Source organism: Ailuropoda melanoleuca, chromosome 20 (assembly GCF_002007445.2).
Source record: "Ailuropoda melanoleuca isolate Jingjing chromosome 20, ASM200744v2, whole genome shotgun sequence".
Lineage (NCBI taxonomy): Eukaryota > Metazoa > Chordata > Mammalia > Carnivora > Ursidae > Ailuropoda > Ailuropoda melanoleuca.
This window is the reverse complement of record NC_048237.1, coordinates 27,525,816-27,546,581: the sequence shown is the minus strand read 5'-3', so window position 1 is coordinate 27,546,581 and position 20,766 is coordinate 27,525,816. Positions and strand designations below refer to the sequence as shown.

At 39.2% G+C, this 20,766-nt stretch overlaps 2 protein-coding genes across 9 annotated transcripts in view; one reads left to right on the top strand and one right to left on the bottom strand.

Moving 5' to 3' along the window:
• GPR137C (G protein-coupled receptor 137C) overlaps nucleotides 1–19,395 on the bottom strand; it is a 60,577-nt gene extending 41,182 nt beyond the window's left edge. The window contains exon 1 of the mRNA XM_011237294.3: nucleotides 18,865–19,395. Within this exon, the coding sequence (XP_011235596.2) occupies nucleotides 18,865–19,284 (420 nt within the window). The 5' untranslated portion in view covers nucleotides 19,285–19,395. The remainder of the gene's footprint in view (nucleotides 1–18,864) is intronic.
• A 498-nt stretch (nucleotides 19,396–19,893) lies between these two features.
• Nucleotides 19,894–20,766, top strand: part of TXNDC16 (thioredoxin domain containing 16) — a 116,060-nt gene continuing 115,187 nt past the window's right edge. For 3 of the 8 annotated variants that reach the window (XM_034648462.1, XM_034648453.1, XM_034648460.1), the window contains exon 1: nucleotides 19,905–20,119. The gene's annotated coding sequence lies outside the window, so the exon portion shown is untranslated. Of the gene's footprint in view, nucleotides 20,120–20,171; nucleotides 20,318–20,766 lie in introns of all 8 variants that reach the window. The other 5 variants (XM_034648456.1, XM_034648458.1, XM_034648457.1 and 2 more) reach the window with 5 other exon arrangements.

The following is a 20,766-nucleotide window of genomic DNA, read 5'->3' as shown; positions in this document are numbered from 1 at the left end:
ATACCAGAGGGAAAATGGGTAGGGGGATGAGTTAAATAGGTGATGGGGATTATGGAGTGCATTTGTCATAATGAGTACTGGGTGATATATGGAGTCCCTGAATCGCTATATTGCACACCTGAAACTAACATAACATTGTGTTAACTAGAATTAAAATAACTTTAAAATGAAATTCCAGGTTAATATTGAACATACATATCTAATTTTGTTCTCACCTCAAACTTCACTAAATCAATAGTAAAGGAATTTTCTTAAAAGGCATAAACCTCCAAGTTTGAGTAGACTGGGAAAGGATACAATAACAAAAAACTGGAAGCTAGAAAGCAGACGGATGTGTGTACAGAAAAGTTAACATAGCATGCTTGAGACTATTAATTTAGAAAAGCCTGCTTGTAAGGTTGCTCCTTGTCTCGTATTTGGGAACTTGGATGTCAGGAGGATTCCTACCATTCCTCTGTTTTTAGTATGATGCCAAACTATCAACTGTGCCTGGCATCTAACTTTCATACTTGTATTAAAGTTGGCATCTTCAGGGGTGCCTGGGTGGCGCAGTCGTCAAGTGTCTGCCTTCGGCTCAGGGCGTGATCCCGGCGTTATGGGATCGAGCCCCACATCAGGCTCCTCCTCTAGGAGCCTGCTTCTTCCTCTCCCACTCCTCCTGCTTGTGTTCCCTCTCTCACTGGCTGTCTCTCTCTGTCGAATAAATAAATAAAATCTTAAAAAAAAAAAGTTGGCATCTTCACTGATAAGGGTGATGATAAGGGAGATGCTCTCACTCTCTCTCTCTCTGACAAATAAATAAATCAAATCTTTTTAAAAAATTTATATAAATATATATATATTCATTGTGCCTAAACCGTTTGTGCAAACAATATGGTTTATACTCAACATCTGCTTTCCTTCTGGGAGTCTGGAATTTTGGTACGTCTTAGGCAGAGAGTTCTTACCTGTTTCAATCCCAATAAAAATACTTTGGCACTGAGTTTCTAATGAGTGTCTCTGGTAAGTAACATTTCACATGTGTTGTCATACATCATTACAGAAAGAATTAAGTATATCACGTGATTCCTCTGGGAGAGGATTCTTGGAGGCTTGTGCCTGATTTCCTCTGGACCTTACTCCATGTGTCTTTTCCCTTTGTTGATTTGACTCTATCCTTTCACTGTAATAAACTATAACCATGAGTATAATGACTGTGAGTCCCTCTAGAAAATTATTGAGGCTGAGGATAGTCTTGGAAACTCCCAATACGTGATTATCCAAGAAAGATGAATACCAAGACAGTAGTGAGAAGGGTTGAGAACCAACCTAATACATATTTCAGAATCTTCAAAAGATATAAGAACCAAGAAAATAAAATACAACTGAAACTGAGACATGGGGGTGGCTAAAACAGGTAGATAAAAGCTACTTAATGGCAGTAAAATCTCTAAATCTCTTTACTAGTCCATACCCTGGGCAAATGCCCTTTATTCCTCCTGACAAATATCTGGGTTTTTATTTTCTGGAGAGACTCCTTTGGCCTGGAGTATGAAAGTTAGATGCCAGGCACAGTTGATAGCTTGGCATCATACTAAAAACAGAGAGTTTAATAATGAATACCAAGTACAGGGATTCTCCCATCTCTTGGCTTCCTCCCCAGTTAGGTTCTCAAAATGCTATAAAGTAGACCTTTATTCTCTAAAGGATTAGAATACTTTTTCACCATGAAGAATCCAATCAACCCAAGAGGAAAAACCTAAATTTACCAGCATCAGTGGTTCCCTAACAAGCTGGCCAGCCAGATCACCCTACAATTTGTACATACCTCACCCGCATTTAGAACTTCCATTCTTAATTATGAACAGAGATCCAAGGATAACCAGATAGCTCAGAAGGTTTTAATGAAAGACAGAGATCAAAACAAACAGGAAAAATAAAACTACACAGAAAGAAAAAAAACTTAAGCAAACAAAAAATCCTAGGGTTAATAGAAATATAAGATACTATAATCATGAAACAAAACAAGATTCTATTAATAAAAAATTCAGAGAATAAAAAAAGCTCATAGAAATTAAACATGTTGGTAGAAGTGAAAAAGAGAAGGGCTAGAAGTTGAAGAAATCACCTAAAAAAGTAAAGCAAAAAGACAAATACAAAATAAGAGAGAAGAGGTAAGAAAAGGATCTGTCTTGAAGGTCCAGCATCCAAACATTAGGAGTTCCAGAAAGACAGAACAGAAGCAAAGGAGGAGAGAAAATCTTTGAAAAATTAAAGAATGTTTCCCTAAAGGATACATGTGACTAAATTGAAAGGGCCTGTTCAATGCCCATCAAAATGGATAGAAAACAGACTCATATGAACAGACAATACTTCAGAACACTAGGATCAAAGAAAAATCTAAGTTTTCAGTAAAGAAAAAACAAGTCACCCATAAAGGGTCAAGATTCAGAATGGTTTTCAGACTTCACTAACACCACTGCAGGTGGAGCAACACCTTAAAAATCCTTAGGGAAAATTATCTTCAACCTAGAATTCTATAGCTGCCTAAACTATCAATCAAATATGACAGTAAAATAAAAATATTTCCGACATGAAAAGCCTCAAAAAATTGCTTACCAAGCACCCTTTCTCAAGGAGGTGCTGGAGGATTATTACTTCATGGAACCAAAATAGGCAGGGAAGGATTAACTCAGAAGGCCTGAGTTGCCTAAACTCTGTATATCTCAAAGAAAGATCTGGCCCTTCCCTGGCTCTTGGAAGATAATTCCTAAATCCTTACCTGATACCACTGTTTTTGTTTACCTAGAGCCTCAGGCTATACCAAATAGTCTATGCTAATGATGTGATTTATGGTGGAAGCCCTGGGCCATTTGGTATCAATTTGACCTTTGAGGAGGCTGGAGATTAAGAAACAAAGGTCAGGGGCGCCTGGGTGGCTCAGTCGCTGGGCGTCTGCCTTCGGCTCAGGGCGTGATCCTGGAGTTCTGGGATCGAGCCCCACATCAGGCTCCTCCACTGGGAGCCTGCTTCTTCCTCTCCCACTCCCTGCTTGTGTTCCCTCTCTCGCTGCTGTCTCTCTCTGTCAAATAAATAAATAAATAAATCTAAAAAAAAAAAAAAAACAAAGGTCAGCCCCAAAGACACCCCATGCCTACATCACTGACCCCCACTAAAAACCCTGGACACCGTGTCTTAGGTGAGCTCTCCTGGTTGGCAATACTTCATAGGTGTTGTCATATATTGTTGCTTGGAGAATAAGTGCCTTGTGTAAGACTCTACCTGGAGAGGACAACCAGAGCTTGTTTCTGGTCTCCCCTGGACTAAAAGAAACCTTGGAGATTTAATCCAATCACTTAATTTTACAAATAACAAAGCTGAGTTTTAGAGATTAAATGGATTGTCCAGGAACACATAAGAAATTGAAAGGATTAAATTCTAGGTGTCCGTGACTCCTAATTCAAGGTTCATAGGAATCCTGGTTTTCTTTGATATGTTTGCATATTTAGATCTTTGATGGTATATAGTTCAAGTTAATTCCCTAATTTTTAAGGTGACAAATACTGCTTTATTAACAGTGGTGTCATCTATATGTCACAGCAACTACTTGTTAGTTGTTCAAGATTTGAAGAATTAACAGGTCCAAGAAAAATACATTCAGAAACCAAATTGTTTAGTAAAATGTAATAACCTGAACCAGTTTAACACTTTCATTTTGTGTTGTTTGGCATGCTGTCAAGCACCTTTACCATACCCTTTGCTTAACCAGAAGTATATATTTTTAAAAGCATAAATAAAAATTTCCAGGAATGAAGTATTAATTTTATGAGTGAGAAGAAAAATTTGTGAGGTTTCATTATTGAAAATCACCCTGAAATATAATAGATTACTATGGACTATTCATTAGTTTAGTATGGACAACTTTTTGAAGATAATTTAACATATTTTATGTTAAGGAATATACAGAATCTATTTCTGAACTGAGAGTCTCACTTATTATAGATTTAGACTCCTTAGAAAACTGATTTAAATTGAATTTGTGCTGAAACTGTTTTATCCTTTAAAAAGGTTTTTCTAACACTAAATCCCCCATTGTATATTACTGATTTTTTATAAAGCCTTTCACGCTTTTTGAACTAGGAAGATAGCAGAATTGCTTTTTGTAGAGATAGAAAAAGAGAGCCAGATTCATGGGAGAATATTGGTCTGACTGATAATGGTGGAGAAAAAAATGGGCAGACTATATCAGAAGTAATAGACTATCTCAGGGAAGGAAGAAACAGAAGGAACACTGCTTACTTTCTTTTCATCTTGATTTCTTAAAAGCAGTAACAGTTTGAACATAACATAATTACCTTAAAACTTTTAATTCCATGGTATGATGGAAAAGTTCCCTAGAGTACATCATATCACCTCAAATTAGCCCAAGTGTTTCCATCAGCAATTGGATAAAGTCCTATACAATAACTAAGGAAAAATGTTACTTTTTTTTTTTTTTTTAGAGAGGGGAAAGAAGGGAGGCGCAGAGGAGAGAGAGAATTTTTTTTTAAGATTTTATTTATTTATTTGACAGAGAGAGACACACACAGCGAGAGAGGGAACACAAGCAGGGGAGTGGGAGAGGGAGAAGCAGGATTCCCGCTGAGCAGGGAGCCCAAAGCGGGGCTCAATCCCAGGACCCTGGGATCATGACCTGAGCCAAAGGCAGACGCTTAACCGACTGAGCCACCCAGGCACCCCAGAGAAAGAGAATCTTAAGCAGGCTCCACGCCCAGCATGGAGCTGAGTTCAGCTCCATCTCACAACCTTGAGATCATGACCTGAGTAGAAATCAAGAGTTGGATGCTTAACTGACTGAGTACTCAGTTGCCCCTACTTAAGCATTTTTATACTGAGACTGAAGCTGAAAAAAAATTCTGCAGTGTGATCAATATGCTAATGAAAAATGGCAGCTATAACTGAATTTTTGTAAAAATTTGTAACATACAAATTTGAAGTATCCAGCCATAACTTATTTTAGAAAGCAGATGATCCTAAATATTTAAGTATTTATGTCCTAAAAAAAACTAAACTTTGGTTAGTTTTAACATGATATGTGTAACTTTTTAAAATTGGCATTCATGGGGCACCTGGGTGGTGCAGTTAGTTAAGCATCTGACTCTTGGTTTCAGCTTAGGTCATGATCTCAGGGTCTTTAAATCAAGCCCTGAGACAGGCTCCACATTCAGCACAGAGTCTGCTTGAGAGTCTCTCTCCCTCTCCCTCTGCCCCTCCTGCTCATGCTCTCTCTCTCTCTAAAACAAATAAAATTGGCATTCATATCTCAGAGATAGAATTCACACTGTATTCACAACTCATAAAACTCACAATTCACACTGTATTCAATCTTAAACCTAGGTCAAAAAGTAAGAAGAGTTTTTCTTTTTTCAAACCCTCAAATTCTAGGGACACCTGGGTGGCTCAGCCAGTTAAGTGTCTGCCTTTGGCTCATGTCATGATCTCAGGGTCCTGGGGTGGAGCCCTGAGTTGGGCTCCCTGCTCAGCGGGGAGTCTGCTTCTCTCTCTTTGCTCCCCCCCACCCCGCTCATGCACTCACATTCTCTCTCTCTCTCTCAACTAACTAAATAAAATCTTTTTAAAAAATAAAACCTTCAAATTCTAGATTGCTTTGTTAATGTCAGGTTATTAGAATTAAAGATGTCCTGGATATCAAAGAGACTAATCATTTTAGAAATTTATCAAATGGCCTAGAAAAGCAGTGATTTGGCTAATTTCAGTTAGTCAAATAAAACAGAATTTTGACTAGAACTCAGATTACCAGACATCTTCTAGTTCAGGGCTACTAAAGTTATATTACTTTAAACGGATCTCTTAACAAGGTTAAAATTAAAAGATAACAAGGACACTTAATTTATAGAAGTTTGTCTTTATTTAAAACAAATTAGGTGAAAAGTTCTACTTTGCTAAGTTAGAGATTCTGATTTTATTTGTGGAGATAGAAAGAAGGAAACATTTCTTTTAAACTACGTGAATTTGCTCAACTATCCAAATCAATGCATTGATCACATACATAACAGTACCAGATGTTTAAACACATGCAAAAACTCCCTCAAAATGTATGTACAATAGTGGCTGACCTAAAAAACATACAGTGTAGTGGAGGGAGGCAGACATCAATGGTATGTCATGTCATATGTGGTACTTTTTTTATATTTGATCAGACTTAGAACACCATAAATTTCCCTCAAGTTAAAGTGTGCATTACTCAGAGTTCAACTAATGTTAATGGGTGTTAAATGTAATTCAGCTTTGTTATATGGAAATTATAAGGACAAGATTGTGTTGATTTGTTTTGTTCTTTAAAGCAAAGTAGCATAGAAGAAGTAAAATGGGGAGGAGAAAATACAAATTAGTAGCCCATGGGTTGGGTTTGACCCACAAAATGTTTTGTTTGGCTTATCCAGTGTTAGCCTGTGGTATCTTGAACAATACTTCAATACCCTGTCATTATTTAAAAAATGGATTTCCCATTAAAAAAAATCCAAACTTCTTGGCATCTGGGTGGATCAGTCAGTTAAGCATCTGCCTTTGGATCAGGTCATGATTCCAGGGTCCTGGGGTCAAGCCCCTCTGTAGGTTCCCTGGTCAGCAGGGAGTCTGCTTCTCCCTCTGTCCCTCCTCCCACTCATGCTCTGTCTCTTGCTTTCTCTTTCTCTCAAATAAATACAATCTTTAAAAAAATTAAAAAAATCCAAATTTCTGATTTCTCATGAAAAATCAGATGATTTGGCAATGCCAGCTCACAGCTGGAACTGAATTAATGTGGCTGTCCTCTTTAGATATGTGCTGTCTAGTTGGCCACAATCACCTACCACTCCCTGTTATCTCTCAAGTGGTAGTGTCCAGGGCTCTCTAGGCCTTTGAGTTTGGGACCTCTGTTTCATAGCAAATGTTCTTTTTGAGGGAAGGAGGTAGATAAGTGGAAAAAGAGAAAAAAAAGAAAAGATGGGTAGAGAAAGTTCTGCTGTGAAATTACATATTCGGGGATTCCTTTACTCCAGAATATTTAAGATATGGTGAACAAGGGCTTCATTCATTTAATAAATATTTATTAAACACCTAATATATGCCAGGTATTAACTCAGGTGCTAGGGATACAGCAAGAACAGGCTTGGTCCCTATTCCTATAATGCTTACAATCTAGTAAGTTCCCACAAATAAACCACACAAATATAAAATTGTAAATGGGCAAATGATATGAAGAAAGGATCATAATACTCTGAGAACCTATAATTTTGGAATCTAATCTGGTTGGATAGTTGGGATGAAGTCTTTCCTGAAGAAGTGTCACCCTGGAGCTGAGAGTTGACTAAACAAAAGAAATAACATTCTAAGAAGAGGGAAAAGAGTATGGAAAGGTTCTGTGGTAGAAGGGAAATGGCAAGTATAAAGGACTGAAAGAATGCTAAGTGTGGCTGGAATGGTGAGGGATAAGGAGGAACACAGTATAAAATGAAGCTGGAACCACATGGTTAAAAAAATCAATTAACTATGTATGCATGGTTCTAATTCTGATTTATTCTGCTGCATTGATCTATATGTCTATTTTCCCCCAGTATTATAATGTCTTGATTACTGTAGCTTTATAATAAGTCTTAAAATCAGGTAGTATGATTCTCCAACTTCATTCTTCTTCAAAATTGTTTCAGCTATTATAAGTCTTTGTATTTCCACATACATTTTTTAAAAAAATTATTTTTTTGGGAGAGAGCGTGTGCGTGCACACACGAGTCGGGGGGGAGGGGCAGGGGGAGAAGTAGACTCCTTGCTGAGCAGTCAACCTGTCCCTGAGGCTGTCCCCGAGGCTGTGTTGTATTTGTCTGGCTTTTGTCTCAGGGTGATGCTGGCCCCATAAAATGAGTTGGTAAGTGCTCTTTTCAATATATTTTTTTTAGAAGTGTTTGAGAAAAACTGGCATTACTTCTTCTTTAAATGTTTGGTGGAATTCTCCAGTGAAGTCATCTTAGTGTAAGCTTTGCTCTGTTGGAAGGTTTTTGATTATTGATTCACTCTCCATACCGTGTATAGGTCTTTTCAGATTTTCTATTTCTTTATGATTCAGTGTTGGTAGGTTTTATATTTCCAGAAATTTATCCATTTTGTTGGTTTGTTGGTGTATAATTGTTCATAGTAGTCTTTTATGATCCTTTTTATTTCTGTGGCATCAGTTGTAATGTCTCGTTTCTAATTTTCTTTTCCTTTTTTCTTAGTATAGCTGTTTGTTGAAAAACTTATCTTTTTAAAAAAACAACTCTTTCATTGACTTTTTCCATTGTTTTTCTATTCTTTATTTCATTTATTTCTACTACGATCTTTATTTCCTTCCTTCTACTAACTTGGGGCTTAGTTTGGTTTTCTTCCAGCTCCTTAAGGGGTAAGGTTAGGTTGTTTATCTGAGATCTTTCTTCTTTGTTAATGTGGGCATTTACAGCTACAACTTTCCTCTCAGTACTACTTTTGTTCACATAATTTTTGGTATGTTGTATTTTCCTTTGTCACAGGATATTTTCTAATTTCCTTTTTTATTTCTTCTTTCACCCAATGGCTGTTCAAGGGTGTGTTATTTAATTTCCACATAGCTGTGAATTTTCTAGTTTTACTTCTGCTATCAATTTCTAGTTTCATTTCATTGTGGTCAGAAAAGATGCATGGTATGACTTCAATCTTGTTAAATTTGCTAAGACTTATTTTGTGATTTAACATGTCATCTACCCTGGAGAAAGATCCATATGTGGTTGAGAAAGTGTGTATTCTGCTCTTATTGGGTGGAATGTTCTGTATATGTCTGTTCAGTATATTTGGTGTACAGTTTACTCAAGTGCTTTGTGTCCTTTTTGATCTTCTGTCTGGATGTTCTCTATTTTTTTAAAGATTTTATTTATTTGAGAGAGAGAGCGAGCACGCATATACAAGTAGGGGGAGAGGCAGAGGTGGAGGGAGAAGCAGGCTCCCCACTGAGCAGGGGGCCTGACACAAGGCTTGATCCCAGGACCCCGGGATCATGACCTGAGCTGAAGGCAGACACTTAACTGACTGAGCCATTCAGGCGCCCCACTGTCTGGATGATCTATCCGTTATTAAAAATGTGGTATTGAAGTCTCTATTATGGTATTACTGTGTATTTTTTCCTTCAGTTCTGTCAATATTTGCTTTATATGTTTAGGTACTCTGATGTTGGGTGCATATATAATTGTTCTATCTTCCTGGTGGATTGACCCTTTTATCATTATAAAATGTCTTTCTTTGCTCCTTATGACAGATTTTGACTTAAAGTCTGTTTGGCTAAGTATAGATACTTCTGCTCTCATTTGGTTACTATTTGCATGGAATATCTTTTTCTACCCCTTCACTTTCAGTTTATGTGTATGCTTAAATCTAAAGTAAGTTTTTTGTAGACAGTATATAGTTGGGTCTTTTATTTTTTTTCAATCCAGCCAGCAACTCTAAGCAATTTGATTGGGGAGTTTAATCCATGTACATTTAAAGATTAATTTTAGAGAGACAGAGTGTGTGAGTGGGGGTTGGAACAGAGGGAGAGAATCTCAAGCTGACTCCCTGCTGAGCATGGAGTCCAATGCAGGGCTGGATCTCATAACCCTGAGATCATGACCCTAGCTGAAATCAAGAGTCGATTGCTTAACCAACTGAGCCCCCCAGGCGCCCATAATTCATTTACATTAAAAGTAATTATTAATAAGGAAGGATTTACTTTTGCCATTTGTTGATATTTTTCTGTTGGTCTTTTTTTTTTTTTTTAAAGATTTTATTTATTTATTTGACAGAGATAGAGACAGCCAGCCAGATAGGGAACACAAGCAGGGGGAGTGGGAGAGGAAGAAGCAGGCTCATAGCCGAGGAGCCTGATGTGGGGCTCGATCTCATAACGCAGGGATCACGCCTTGAGCCGGAGGCAGACGCTTAATGTCTGCACCACCCAGGCACCCCTTCTGTTAGTCTTGTCATTCTTTGCTCTGTCTTTTCATCACTTGTCCTCCTTTAGGATTTGTTGATTTTTTTGTATTGCTATGCTGATTCTTTTTCCTTTTTCTTTTTTTTTATTTTTTATTTATTTATTTATTTTTAAAGGTTTTATTTATTTGACAGAGATAGAGACAGCCAGTGAGAGAGGGAACACAAGCAGGGGGAGTGGGAGAGGAAGAAGCAGGCTCACAGGAGGAGCCTGATGTGGGGCTCGATCCCATAACGCCGGGATCACGCCCTGAGCCGAAGGCAGACGCTTAACCGCTCTGCTACCCAGGCGCCCCTCTTTTTCCTTTTTCTATTGTATAACTTCTATAGGTTTTTATATGTGCGTGTGTGTGTAGTTACCTTGGAGTACACAAAAAATATCTTATAAGTTTATTTTAAGCTGATAACAAGTTCAATTGTATACGAAAACTCTATACTTTAACTTCTCCCCCTTAACATTTTTTGTTGTCACAATTTGTATCTATTTATTTTGTGTATCCTTCAACATTTTTACTGTTATTTTAATACTCTTAACATTTCTATTTAACTAGAATTAAAAATGATTTAATAACTACCATTATAATAATACAGTATTCCGTATTTATCTATATACTTATCTTTACCAACGAATTTCATACTTATACTATTGTGTTACTTTTTAGCATCCTTTTGTTCTAACTTGAATTCTCTTTGGCATCTTTCGTAAGACAGGTCTAGTGGTGATGAACTCCTTCAGCTTTCATCTGTAAAAGTCATTATTTTCCCATTTTTGAAGGACAGTTTTGCAAAATAAATATTATTCTTGGTTGGTAGTATTTTTCTTTTGGCACCTTGAATAGATCATCCCATTTTTTTCTGGCCTGCAAGATTCCTGCTGAAAAATCTGCTTATAGTCCTACAGGGATTCCCTTGTTTGTGACAAGTCTCTATTTTTCTCTCTGCTTTCAATAATCATTTTGACTTTTGACAATTTGATTATATTTTGTCTTGGTGTGGATTCCTTTTTTAAAATGATCTTTTGGCTTCTTGGATCTGAATATCCATTTTCTACCCAGATTTGGAAGTTTTCAGCCATTAGTTCTTTAAATAAGCTTTCTGGTCCTTTCTCTCTTCTCCAACTGGGACTCAGTGCATATATTGGTCTGTTTAATGGTGTACCATAAGTCTCTTAGCTTTGTTCATTCTTCTTCATTCTATTTTCTTTTTGCTCTTCTGACTAAATTATTTCCAGTGGCTTGTCTTTGAGTTCATTGATCTTTTCTTCCATTTGATCTAGTCTGCTGATGAACCCCTCAAATGAATTTTTCACATCAGATTTTGCTTTCAGCTCCATGATTTCCATTTTGTACTTTTAAAATATTTTCTATCTCTTTTGCCATTCTCATGCTCTGTCGAAATTGTTCATGCTTTGTTCTCTTGACCTCGGTTAGCATCTTTATGACAGTTATTTTGAATTTTCTGTCAAGCAAATCATATAACTCTGTTTCATTAGGATTTCTGAAGAATATCTTGCTGATTTATTTGGAACATCTTTGCCTGATTATTCATTTTTCTTGACTTTCTCTGTTGATGTCTGTACAACAGACAAAACAATCGCCTCTCCCAGTCTTCACAGACTATCCTTATACAGAAGATGGCCCTCATTAATTAGCTTGTCTAGAGATTCTGGGGACCTCTACCAACTCTTGGAAATGTAGGAAGCTGTAGTTCTGGTTTGCTTGGTCTGTGCTGAAATTTGGGAGGGTAACTATTGCCTACCAGTTCAAATTGTTGTCTTTGTTCTTCCCCCAGGTGGTCAGACTGTATTGGACCCATTAGAACTCCAAGACTGGAAGACAGAAGCTTAACATCTGGGGAACCCCCTAGAAGAAGTTAGGCTGCTGGATGAATGAACAAATACCTTTTTGCCAATGAAAGAAGCTGAGAGCTAGGAGTTCTCTTCCCAGTTAGAAGGTATTGCACTGGGGTCAGGGACTGGTTTTCCTACTCATTTTGGTGATTGTGGTTTTGTCTTCACCTGGGGTGCAGGAGACTTTCAGTTAGTTTCTGAATTTCTTTCAAAGGGAATTTGTCTGTGAATTGTTGATGAATTGGCATTTGCAGGGGAAAGGAGGGTCCATGGCTTCCTACTCTACCATCTTGATCATGTCCCTTCTGACAAGGCTTTTATTTCACCCTTATTGTTGATAGTTTCATTGTGGGTAGAACTTTATGTTGTCAGTTTCTTTTTCTCAGCATTTTGATGATGTTTCACTGTTTTCTGAATTCTTTAGTTATTAATGAAATGTCAACAAACTAATTTTCTTCATTAGTTATATCTTCTCCGGCTAGTTTTCAAAAATTTTGATATTATATTTACTTTAATTCCAGTATAGTTAATAGTGTTATATTAGTTTCAGGTGTACAATATAGTGGTTCAGGAATTCTATACATTACTCAGTACTCATCATGATAAAAGTACTCTTAATTACCTTCACTTAGTTAACCCATTCCCCCATGCACTTCCCCTCTGGTTACCATTAGTTAAGTTGGTTTCTTGGTTTGTCCCTCTCTTTTTCCTTTGTTCATTTGTTTCTTAAATTCTTCATGAGTGAAATCATATGGTGTTTGTCTTCTCCTAACTAATTTCACTTAGCATTATACCCTCTAGACTCATCCATGTTGTTGCATGTGATAAGATTTCATTGTTGTTTTTTTAATGCTGAAAAATATTCCATTGTATACATACACCACAGTTTCTTTCTCCACTCACCTATTGATGGACACTTGGGCTGTTTCCATGTCTTGGCTATTGTAAATAATGCTGCAATAAACATGGGAGTGTATATATCTTTTTGAATTAGTTTTTTTTGTATTCTTTGGGTAAATACCCAGTGGTGGAGTTACTGGTTATGACAGTTCTATTTTTAATTTTTTTGAGGAAACTCTATATACTGTTTCCTACAGTGGCTGCACCAGTTTACATTCCTGCCAAAGTGCATGAGGGTTCCTTTTTCTCCACATCTTCACCAACACTTATTTCTTGTGTTTTTTATTTTAGCCATTCTACTTCTTTTAAAAATATTTTGTCTTTGTTATTTTGAAGTTTCACTCTGTTTTCATTTAGCCTGTCTTCATTTTTTGGGGCTTTCTTACTCTGAAACTTGTTGTCTTTCATAAATTTAGTCAAACTCTAAGTCATTCTTTTAAACAATTTCTCTGAAATTCCAGTTAGATATATACTGGACCTGCTTACTCTGTTTTCATTCTCCCTTAATCCTTTGTTCATATTTTTGATTTATTTTCTCAACTATATTCTGGGTGATTTTATTCTCAGATCTTCACTAATTTCTTTAAAGATTTATTTGAGTGAGAGAGAGATGGCACACGAGTGGCAGGAGAAGCAGAGGGGGAGGGAGAGGGAAAGGGAGAGAATCCCAAGCAAACTCTGCGCTGAGTGTAGAGCCCAATGCAGAGCTTGATCCCACAATGCTGAGATCATGACTTGAGCCAAAACGAAGAGTTGGATGCTCAACCCAGGTGCCCCCACTAATTTCTTTTTGTTTAATCTGTTTAACCATTCATTTCAGTTTTAATTTTTGAATTTTTAATTTAAAAATGATTTATTTCCAAATGCATCTAGTTAACTTTTTAAAATCATATCAATACTGTTTACTTTAATTCACATAAATGAATATTTTGTACTATGTATTTGATAATTCTAATATCTTTAATCTTTGTAGGTAGATTCTATAGTGTAATTTTTCATTTTGAGCTCATGTTCTGTGAAATTTTATCTGTCAGGATTTTGGGTTTAAATTATACTCCTCAACAAATGATTTGAGGTTACTACCAAGTCTGGACACCATTAAACTACATTTTCAGGTTGGGTTTTATTTGTTTTTTTTCCTCCAAGGTTACAGAAGTGCTGTGAATTCAGGCTTCAAACTTGTGTGAGGTTAAACTTGTTATGCATTCTAGGGAAGACTTTTCTTTCCCAATATGTATCTCCTTCACCCAAAACCAAGGCATAGATAGGCACAAAGACCATCATCAAACTTTGAGAACCTGCTTATTTTTCCTAGCCCATCCACTGAAGATATACACTTTGAGAATTCAGGGATTAAGTTGGAGGGAATGAAGTCTCTGATCAGACCTCACAACAAGGTATTACCTCCAATGTCACCTTCCCAGACCGCAACACACAAAATTTAAAATCCAGCCTTTAAGCTAGCAGGAAGCAGCTAGTAACCACTCCTAACCTCAAGATAAACATCTGCGTGGTACTTTATCATTCTGCATTCACTTCTTCTGTGTGTGTGTGTGTGTGTGTGTGTGTGTGGTTTCTTTCCTCTGAGGAATTTCCTCACTTACTAGCTCAATCATTCATTGAAAAAGATTAAATACTCTTCGCAGCATTTTAAGGGATCTTCCTGAATCTCTGTTCAGCCAGATGACCCTGGTTTCTTCTATAAAGCAGGAGCTGAGAGTCATATGCTGAGAATGAAGGGGGAAGAAAGAGTTTGCTCGAGAGGGGAAAGGTTTGAAATGGGGCAAAGTGGGAAAGCAAATTAAATAGTAAAGCACTAATTAATAAAGAATTGATGGTGTCCAGGAAGATTCATAAGGATGGATCACTTAATAAGACTTTATAGCCTTTGGCTATATGGTAGCCTTATATCTGATATATACTAGCCCAATAACCTTGGACAAATCACGCTCTGTATTACCTATATCATGGGGGTTGTGAAGACAAGTGTTATAAAATCGAACACCAAACTAAATCACTATTTCCAGCAAATAACAGACTCATGATGTGAAACTTACTTGTTTTACAGACTTTCCTATTTAATAGAATTTGTTGAAGCCAAATTAGCAGACCTAATTACTATGGGCCATTTGCCATGATGTAAAAATAGCTAAGCAAAACGTAATACTTTACCTGTGGTAATCAAAATTAACTTTTATCTAATTAAATCATGATAATCTAAGAGAATCTTAGCATTCATACCAACGGGCAATCTTTAGGCAGAAAATATAAAGATCCCAGAAAGTACACAAATAATTTATCTCAAATGTTCATCAAAATCAAGTTAACCACCAAATTTTAGATGGCTAAATATTTTCTAGTTTTGGCCTTTTCAAGAATGTCATTCAATATTATATGCACCATTGTTGTAGTTGCTATGAGATAAAAATATAATAAATTAACTTGAGGAGTTTTCATGTTAGGTGCTGAAAATGCTTTTGTGAGAAATCACAGAATTATAATGACACCCAAGTACATGTAAATCAAACTACACATTATTTGATATATCATCGATATTTGGAAGAATGTATTCATTGTCAGGGACAATGATAGCACCTGTGAGTATAACAGTTAAGATTCCGAATTTAACTTTCCTAGCTGGCACTGTGGCATTTTGGCATTGTGATTAAGTCACCATATTTATCCGATTAAACAACAGGCATTCATGTTACAAAACTGTAAGAAAAAATGTCAATATGGGCCTTGAAGATGAACTCATTGATTTTGTCATATATAACAATACTCCAAAGACAGTATACTATCAACTCTCATCTTAAGTCCTTTTACTTGTTCTAGTGGAAGGTAGCATCAGTTTTATCAGATAAAACTGTTTTATTTATTTTTTTAAAGATTTTATTTATTTATTTGACAGAGACAGCCAGCGAGAGAGGGAACACAAGTAGGGGGAGTGGGAGAGGAAGAAGCAGGCTCATAGCAGAGAAGCCTGATGTGGGGCTCCATCCCATAACACCGGGATCATGCCCTGAGCTGAAGGCAGATGCTTAACCGCTGTGCCACCCAGGCGCCCCAGATAAAACTGTTTTAAAGACTGACGTCTTCTCTGGTAAAAGTACAGGAGTATGAACCTTTCTCTGTAAAGTACATGTTCTAGGATCATGCCAAAAAAAAGTTCAGTAGGTGTTTTTAGATTAGTGTACAGTGGGCCTCCCTCCCAAGTATCTGTTTCCAGGAGATTAAGTTGAAAAGTCTAATTATTTCAGAAGGGTCCTTCTCCTTATCTCAATTCCACTCAAGTGTAGTCAACAAAAGAGTGATTTAGGCAGTCTTAACATTTTGAAAACTTAATGAGTTTTAGAAGAACCACCAAAATGCATTCAAAGTAGTAATGGCTGTTTTTCTAAGTTTATTTTTATTCTGCCCCATGGTTCTTTGTAATTAAGTCTTTAAAGTTAGATTTTTTTTAATCATAAGAAATGTATGTAACAAATGCTTTAAAGAGGCCAAAAGCAAAATGAAATTGGTATTTAATGACAGATAGTAAAGACAGTGATTTGGTAATCAAGAAGTGCAACTATTCAAAACAGATATAGGGCCTTTTAGTAAAAATAAGTAAATAAATAAATAAAATAAAATGTCAATTTTGTTGTCACCACATAGCTTTTCCTTACCGTACTTCTATTATACCAAGAACTCACTGAAAAAGTTTCATTAATTCAGAATGATCAATGGAAAGTACACTTCTAGTTACTTGGAATTGATATAAAAATTTGAATTCAAATACTCTTTCAAATATATTTCTCTGGATTTTTTCTAATGAATAGGGAAATGATTTCTGGTCAAGATATCTCTCTTTAAACAGTTGGAAATTTGTTAAGTACAGTTATGTATCTTAAAATTGTTAATTTGATTATAAAAAGACAACTATAGACAATCTACGCTCTTTTCAGGAGACACTACAAAAGGAAAAAGCTTTAGTCTATCTTCTTTCCAAATTATATTTTCTAGGTTTATTGAGTTTTATTGCTTTTTGAAAAATTACATCACACAAAAGATTCATTTAACAGGAAGACTTTTAGACATTTAAATTCTTCCCTTGGAATATCAGCAATTAAAAGTATGAAAACCCAATCTAGATATCATGCAGTTTAAGCTGTAGAAGCATACTTTTAGAATTTTGAGCTTAATTATAGATGCTTTTTCTATTGTGATAGTGTTTAGCCACTTTGTGACTACCTCAAGGTGAGAGGTATGACTGGGAGAGGGCACAAGGGAATATCTTGGGGCTCCAGAAATGCTGTCTACCTTAATCTGGGTGGTAATAGGAGTGTATGCATACATAAAATTTCATAGCTGTATCCTTAAGATTTACAGCTTTTATGGCATAGCTTATTTCTCCAAAAAAAGTAAAAATGAGTGGTTAGCTACTTTATGAAATGCCCACTATTTTACAAGGAATCATTAATACGATAAGTCAAAATGTATAGTGGAAAAACAAATTACCTGATGCTCATGACATAAGGATTGCTAGTCACTTTCAGGTAAATTATATCTGAAGCTAGAGTTAAACTTCAGTAATGAGAGGTCACTGGTATTCTATCAGAAATGGTGTCAGGAAGAATACAATGTATCAATTTAATTACAAAGGACAGAAGTGTTATAACAGCTTTAACAACAACTAGAAGATGAGAGCATCATCAAATAAGCGACAAGACTATGGCATGATTATCTGGTTTATGATTACCCATTTTTTTTTTATTTTTGCTTTTCACTGTTTGGGTCTTGTATTGCTTGGACTTCCAAAGGATGGGGAAGGAAAAGAATTCGAGTTAAATTAGTTTTGTTACTTATTTTCAACTGTTGTTTTTAATGTGGTAAAAAGCTGAAGTTATGACTGTAATTTTAAAATTATGCATTCTACTTTCCATCTATTATGGGAGAAAAGAGTTGGTTTACGCAGGTAATATAAACAATCTGCCTCAAATGTTTTTTTACTTTTGCTCAGAACTATGTTAATTCTCATCACCTCCAAAAGCCTTTGAGAGGATTAGCTGCATAGACCAATATTGTTCTATATTAGTCAGTATTAAGCATATGATGTCACCTTGTTTCCTCCCCTCAAGCTTTTTTTTTTTTTTTTTTTTGGTGGGGGGCGGGGGAAGGGAGAGTTTTTGGGCAATTCTCAAAATTCTGTGGCTTATATACCACTAGCTGACACATTTGATTGACAACCTTACACTCTCAAACCTGTTTGAAATGGGTCAAATACCTAAGCGCTGCAGAACAATGCAATTCAACCAGCAATTCCCCATAAAAGAGAAAGGGGGTGTGATTAGGTTCCAGCTATGAAGCAAGTTATTGCAAAAACAGTTTAGTGGTTTGTTTCTGCAATAGTCACAGGTTAAGCTAGTATTTTCTATCTTAATTAGCTCCAAAAAACCCACCAGGCTGTAATAGGCAGGATAAATAGCCAAAGCTTGGAGCAAGTGGGGCAAACATTAAGAGCTTTATGGAGGTCTTTATACTGACCCTCGGCTTTGGTTATTGATCATTAACCCTGCTGGGGAACTATCGAACGGAATTTGTGTGAGGCTTATCGAGCCACGGGAAAGGAGATGCAGGAGGGAATATAAGCTTCTAATAAAAGAAACGCAGCAACAATAGCAGAGGAACAGCTCTGCCTGGTGACGTAATGGCTGGCAGCAGTCCAGCTTCAGCAGAGCTGCTGCTACCTCAGCATCCAACCTCTCTCAACACAGTCCAGCTTCGGCAGAGCTACCGGGACTGCTACTTCTTGCGATGCCACTTTGTTGGTGCCACCAACACCTTACCTTGGAGGGCCAAAACACCGAACAAAGGGTTGTCCTGCTTTAAGTTGTCAGAACCCACACTCTCACTCAATCCCGCCAGCCTCTCAGGAACAGTCAATCCGCCGCTTAAGTTTAGGGCAAGCACACTGGCGCACACTCCAGGCGTGCCTCAGTTTCCCCAAGCTACTCTCGGGCCCGCCTCGAAATGCCCGGTCCCCCCCGTCCCCGGTCCTCAGCCCGAGTTGATCGCGGCAGCCCCGCTCACCCGCCCGGCCCCGCAAGCCGGTCCTCCCACCTTACCTCCGCCAGGTAGAGGTTGAGGAGACAGAGCGTGGAGAACTGGAGACAGGAGGGGAAGCAGTAGAGCAGCCAGTGGGGGAAGAAGTGCAGGTGAGCGGGCGGCCGGAGCAGGGGCAGGGAGCCGCTGAGCGAGAAGGCGGCAGAGAAGAGGGTGGTCCTGAGCGCTGCCCACAGGAGACAGAGGAAGAGGCAGAGGCTCTGGTAACTCAGCCGCCGCTCGCGGTACAGGAGCAGCCGCCACAGCTGCAGGTAGGCAAAGGCGAAGAGCGCGGCGTAGAGCAGGGCGTGCAGGATGCTCAGCGCCAACTGCACCGAGCCCGGCACCGCGGCGCCTGAGGCGGCAGCGACGGCGCCTCCGCCTCCGCCTCCGGGCGTCGAGGGCTCGCGGCCGGCCGCCGGACCCGGCACCGACACCCTCATGAGGGGGCTGGGGGGCGGGCGAGAGAGCGCGGGAAGGAAGGGGCCGGACTCGGAGCCGCCGTCGAGGGGGAGAAAGATTTCCCCCTTACCCCCCACCCACCCCAACCTCCAACCCCAGGAAGCGCCGTGACAGGACCCGGAGCCCCGCGAACAGCAGCCGCGGCTCCCCGGACCCCGCCTCCTCTCCCCGCCCCCCCGGGGGTCTCGGCTCCTCCTGCTGCGGCTCGGCTCGGTAGCTGCAAAAAACAACTCTCGGCTGGAGACAATCAGCTGAGAAACCCGAGCATTTGAGGCGCTCGCTCCGCACCGTGGGCTCGCGCCGATTGGCCCAGACGGGCACGCCCCCTGCGCGCCGCGCTCGGAAGGCCACCGGCCACAGGACCCGTCGCTCGAAGGCTCCAAGATCTGATTCGGCATCGGCTTTCCTCACTTTCTCCCTCCCCTTCACTCCCCACCCACACTGCCGATTGGCCCAGCAACTGCATGGCTAGCTCGCGCCGGCGGGAGGACTCGGTGGTAACCCGTCACCTGGGGCGGCTCTCGCTCCGCCCCCTATGCTTCCCATTGGTTGGAGAGGCCTCACGTAGGGAGCACGAGGAGAGGGAGGAGCTTTGGGGTTGTCTTTTAGCTCAGCAGGCCGACTCGGCCGAGCGGTGGTGGCCGCAGGCGCTGAGGGCGGGAGTGCTGTACCCTAGTAGGTACGTTCCGCTGTTCGCCGCTGCCAGGCAGCGGGGTACGGCCCCGCCTTCTGCTTCTCCTTCACGTGGTGGGAATTGTCGGCCGCGGGAACCGCCTGGGTTCCTCCGGGTAGGTCTTACCCGCAGGTATCGGGCAGGTAGGTGGCGGCGCGGGTCCTTCAGTGGAGTGGCTGTGGTTTCTTCCTGCAGGGATGGGGATTCAGCCTGGCGGCTGTCCCCCAACAACTGCTGCGCCACTGAGCTCTGGAGTTTGGCTTAAAAGGCCCTCATCTGCGTCCTTCTGAGGGGCATTTTGTTTTTCTTCTTTTTTCTCCAGCCTGAGCGGCGAGAAAAACGTGAGGCCTTTGTGGGGAGAGGGGATGGAATGAAAAGGGTGAACTGAAGAGCAAAATTCTTCCTCGGGAAATGTCTCTTAGAGGACGAGTGATACTAGGATGAGATGGATGTCCACAGGAGGTGTGAATAGGGGGAATTTGGGTCTTTGAAACTTAGAATTTGGAAGGATGCTCTGGGCATAAATTTAGGGAAGAAGGCAGAAACAGAACTGTAAGTCTGATGAATGTCTAGGGAGAAAGAAGTATAATAGTTTGTACTCCTTAAATTCCGTATGTATTCCTTCGAGCCTTAGTCCCGTATTTGGCGGATGGTGGCGCTCTTCTTGAGGCTCAGAGAGGTACAAAGCAAATGCTTATTATGTTATTGCTGTAAACAAGCGAGGAATAGATCTTCCAGCGTATATCGAACTGACGACATTTGCTGATTTTTTTTTTCTTTTTAGCGTTTG